At 41.1% G+C, this 5024-nt stretch overlaps 1 protein-coding gene across 3 annotated transcripts in view; it reads left to right on the top strand.

Moving 5' to 3' along the window:
* The window catches only part of TSPAN9 (tetraspanin 9), a 229800-nt gene that overhangs the window by 216948 nt on the left and 7828 nt on the right, over positions 1 to 5024 (top strand). For all 3 annotated transcript variants that reach the window (XM_027856405.1, XM_027856406.1, XM_027856404.1), the window contains one exon: positions 4727 to 4918. In XM_027856405.1, the coding sequence (XP_027712206.1) occupies positions 4727 to 4918 (192 nt within the window). The remainder of the gene's footprint in view (positions 1 to 4726; positions 4919 to 5024) is intronic.

The raw sequence follows: 5024 nt of genomic DNA, 5'->3' as shown, positions 1-5024 counted from the left end.
TCATCATCATCATCATCATCATCATCATCATCATCATCATCATCATCTTGTTCTCTTTTTCAATGGAATTCCAACAGAAACAGTCCTGGGACAAGTTGTTATCCTGCACTTGTATTCTTTCATATTTGCATTCTCAAATACCCAAGTGGATTTCTGTTCTCATCAATTCAGGAATTTTTTGCAGTGAGATAAATTGAAACCCGCTGATACTTGCCTATCCTCTGTGACCCCCCCAAAAAGCACTACATGAGGTCAACTTAGTGTGCTAGAGGTCTTCCTCAACTACCCCACCCCACCCCCATATTTCAAGAGTATTGGTGGAATACTCTGGCTCTCCACCTGTCTATCATTTTTCACTCTTGCCACACGAGTGGCCCATCTTCTCTTCCTGTCATATTCTTCTTTGTTGATACTGTCCCTTTATTCCTAGAATATTGAACATGTGGATAAAATAACAATTTTTTATAGTTGAATAAAAGTATTGGGTTGTAAATTTGTCTTCCTTAGGCTCTTTGAAAGCATTCTTGGTATAGCTGCAACGGCAGAGAAGACAATGGGGATGACATTGCACCTCATGCTATTGATCTTCTTCTTCGCTGTCTCCTTTGCTGTATTTTGAAAGCTTTTGATTCCATGTACTTTGGAGATTTTGAATATTTAATATGGTGACATCTATTAAAAAACCTTGTTCTTAAGTTTTTATGGATCATTGTTGTATCCAGGGGATTGTGGGCAATAGTTTGGCCTCTTGTTCATTCTTTGTTCTCGAAGAGGACCAGTGACATTATGACAGTGATGTTTTTATTTGTGATTGAATTAGATTTAAGTGAGGCAAAGTCATTAGCCTCCCTCTCTCCTCCAGAGTCATTGGGATCCAGTGCCAACACAAAAGCCAAGACAACTGGCAATGGCCCAGGATCAACAGTTTGGTCTATGATAATGCTCTGGGTCCAATATGGTTTATTGGTTGTATTCTCAAAAGATATTTTGAGGTCTGTATTTATAGTGTGAGCACTTGTTGTCTGTCAGTACCTCAAAGATAGCAAGTTTCTGATGTATCTAGCCACAATTCTAGGTCATGTCTTGCTAGATAGCTGCTACATTTTTACAGTCCCCAATGATGTGGTACACAGTTTCTACCATTTCCTTGAAAAATTTACAGGTCACTAAGTCTGGTTTCTTAAGGGTGACCCTCCTGTAGTTTCTTGGGATGATGACTAGTGCTGTATTGCCATCATAAACCTCAGTTTCTATAAGCAAATTTACATGATTCAGTCATTTGGTTTTTTTTTGTTATTATTGTTATTATATCCTTTTCTTCTTTTAAATTATTGTGAGAGAAGGGATGAAAGTATTACTTTAATAGGCTTTTTGTTTGCTGTTGTTCTTGAATTGCCCCAGCATGGGAGATAAGGAAGTGAACCAGTTCCAAAGTATTCTTTATCTAGGCTGTGGTTCAATTTGCCCTTTTTCTCAGACCAACCCTTGCAGGAAGCTCCACATCTGGGTAAACTTGGTCTGTTCACTCTCCCCCAGCCACATCTTACCTCTTCCTACCTCCATGTTTTTGGTTATACTATTCCTAATAACTGAAATCCCTCTCTCTTCTGGTAAAATCTTACCTGAGATTGTAAGAGGTCTTAAGTTCCCTGACTCTGGGAAACACAGTGGTCTCTCCCTCCTCTGAACTCCTTCAGCTCTTAATAACTGTCCTAATCATTGGGCACTTTTCATATCTCATTGTATTGTTAACTATCTTTCTGTGTATATGTATGAAAAGAAACTGTCAAAATACATGAAGAAAGGCCTTCATTTCATTTATAGATCCTCTGTGGAAGGTCTTGAATTGCACAGGATGAGTGGACGAGTACTACAGTCTGCACTAGTGTAAAGATCATAATCTGCTGAAGTATTGAAGCACCTTTTATCCATCCATTTAAATTACAAGTTCCTAGGAGTAAAGGAATCTGTTTATAAATATCCTTCACAATACCTGATGTCTAAGGAAGGGGCACAGGAAATACTTGTTGGTGGATTGATGAGTCAGGTTGGTTATGTAATGGTCCTTTAAGCTGGTCCTTAAGCCTGACCCTCTAGAGCAGGGGTTATTAACCCGGGGTCCACAGATCCTCAAGGGGCCTGTGAACTTGGATGAGGGGAAAATTATATTTGATTTTCATTAACTTCCAAATGAGATTTAGCACTTCCTTCGGTTATGAGTTTAAAAAAAAAAAAGTGCTATTCTGGGAAGGGGTCCATAGACTTCACCAGACTGCTAAAAGTGTCCATGTCACAAAAAAGGTTAAGAATCCCTTGTATAATGAGTGAATCAAGAGGGATATGGGAGAACGTGTCGGGCTTCATGAGTCTGAGATTCTGATTAGTTTGAGCGCTCGCTTTAACTTGTCTCCCCCTTGCTTCTTGGCAAAACTAGGCATGTACATAGGTAGTAAGATAAGTGAAGCCTGAACTCTTTACTGAGCATATAGCACACAGTTTTCCTTTCCTTTCACAAGTGGCTGTTAAGTAGGCTGCTAAAAAAAATAAAATAACTCCTTCTCAGGAGGTGTTAGGAGAAACATCTGTTGTTCCCACCATCCCTTCCCCTGTGCTGACCCTATGCTATACCTGACTATAACTGCAGCCCAGAACTCACATCCAGGCCCCTCATTTTAAGAGGAAGGTTTTGGTCAGCCCTAGAGGAAACTGATCTAATCTGGACCATTAAGAGGGATACTAACAAACTAGAATGCATCCTGGTGAGATGTTTATTCCCCAAGGAAAGATTCGAGGAAGGGGAGAGCTGTTTTGCTTGTGGAAGTCATGGAGAACATGATTGCTCCCTTTAGATAGCCAAAGGTCAGCTGTGGAAACATTGTAGCGTTATTCTATGTGGCTTAAGAAGGAAAGGACATGAATAGAGACCAAAACTGTGATTTCATTGGTACCAGAAGCTACCAGAGGAGGAAACTAACTCTCTTTACCAATCCAAGTTAATACTTTCTCTGCAACTTTTAGTCTTAGAGAATTTCTGGGCGTACTGAGAGATAAAGTGATTTGTTTAGTCGGTATGTGTCAGAAGCAGCACTTGAACCCTGGCTATGAGGCCAGCTCCCTATCTAATTCCTACTAAAAGGGGAAAACTAAGAAGAAAGTATGGAGGGGACAGGTTTTTGGTTCTGCGTTACTGATAGTTAAACAGGCTACCTTATTAAGGAATTGGCATAGTAAGAAGGCACCCTTGAGGCAGGAAGGGACCAAGTTTGGCCATTTTTGCCTACTGGGCATCTCTACCCTTGTTGGGGCTATATCCCAGTTTAACCTGGGAAAGGCAGTGTAACTGTTGCTTGTCCATTTGGTCCTGGGCCATTCTGTGCTGCTGATGACGATTGTTCAAGTTCAAGGTGAAAGAAGAATTAGATACTACTCTCACTGTAGTAAGGTTGCTCAGTAGTGATCCCTTGGGTTACCTAGGTGTTTCACTTCGTGCATGTTTCCCTCATCCCCATCTTGTGTTTTTTGCTGGCTGGACCGAAGTTCTGGAGAAGCATCCAGGAGAACGTGTGGTGTGCATTTTCCCAGGAATGTCTTATGTGTCTGTGGATGTTACTGAACCGCCCCAGAGTCTGGACACAATTGCCTCTGTTTGAAAATTGCTCTGTGATGATGAGTCTGTGTCTTAGACACAGCAGGATCTGTCAGTGACTAGCACCTACCACGTGAGCTCCCTCACCCTGGAGGTCTCTATGTAGAAAAGAGATGATTACTTATCAGGTACAGTTATAGAGGGAGTTTTTGTTTGGCTGGGGTTGGACTAGGTGACCCCATTCCAACTCTGAGATTCTGTGATTCCATGAAATGGAAACCTAGCAAATCCTTTTAGGGTGAAATTTGTAGCAATGGCAGCCTCAGATCAAGAGAATCATTTTGCAGGCTGTCCTTAGATTAATTGTCACTGCATTGATTGATGCCCAGAGCATCAGCTAACCACCAGAGTTATCCAGGAAAAAATCTTTGCCTCCCAGCTCTGTATCTTACTTTAGCTCCTGTTTGTCTAGTTCTTTAAGTTTATTTTTAACATTTTTTTTCTAGACTGTTATCCCCATATGCCATTAGCCCATTTTACAGATTTGGAAAATTAGATAAAAGAATGTTAGGTGACTTAGCCATTTAACCATGGATGAATTGGATTTTGGGCATTTTGACTAGAATCCAAGGGTTTTGAATATTTAGTGAGTGTGTAGTAGTAGTAGGGAATAGTGAGTATGGTAGTGGGTAGTAGTGAGTATGGTAGTAGGAAACATACTGTTCTTGGAGTCAGTGGACCCGAGTTCAAATCCTAGCTCTAACACTTAGCAGTTATACAACTTTGTATAAGTGATTTCACCTTTTTAAGTTCAATTTTCTCATCTATAAAATGGGGATGTTAATACACTAACTCATCTCACAGGGTTGTTATAAAGAAAGTGCTTTGTAAGCTTTGAAATGCCATAGAAAGATAAATTATTATTTCTGTTAGCTCTGTAAATATATCCTTCTCCTTCCCTATTTCCTGAGGCTGTAGTAAAGATGCACTTGTCAAAAGCTGTCTTTGGAGAGTAGATTTTTGCTTCAAGTTCCAGAGACCAGTAACCACAGAAGTAGTGCCTTGTGGTAGAGGGGAAGATGGCAGGCTTTATTTTTTATGTACCTAACAGTGTCTTTCTTTTCTTTTTTCTCTTTCCAGCTGTGTGGCTGCGGGTTGCTAGGGGTGGGCATCTGGCTCTCTGTCTCCCAGGGAAACTTCGCCACCTTTTCCCCCAGTTTCCCTTCGTTGTCAGCAGCCAATTTGGTCATTGCTATTGGAACTATTGTCATGGTGACCGGCTTCCTGGGCTGTCTCGGAGCCATCAAGGAAAACAAATGTCTCCTTCTCAGTGTAAGTGTGTTTCCCTCCTTCTCCTCCCAATCCTTTGCTTCCTAGTTTGTTTGGGGGGGGTGTGTGTGTGTGTGTGTGTGTGTGTGTGTGTGTGTGTGTGTGTGTG

The sequence above is a fragment of the Vombatus ursinus genome, unplaced genomic scaffold (genome assembly GCF_900497805.2).
Source record: "Vombatus ursinus unplaced genomic scaffold, bare-nosed wombat genome assembly UNPS02011431.1, whole genome shotgun sequence".
Lineage (NCBI taxonomy): Eukaryota > Metazoa > Chordata > Mammalia > Diprotodontia > Vombatidae > Vombatus > Vombatus ursinus.
Note: the sequence above shows the minus strand (reverse complement) of the source record. Positions and strands in the feature narration are given on the sequence as shown.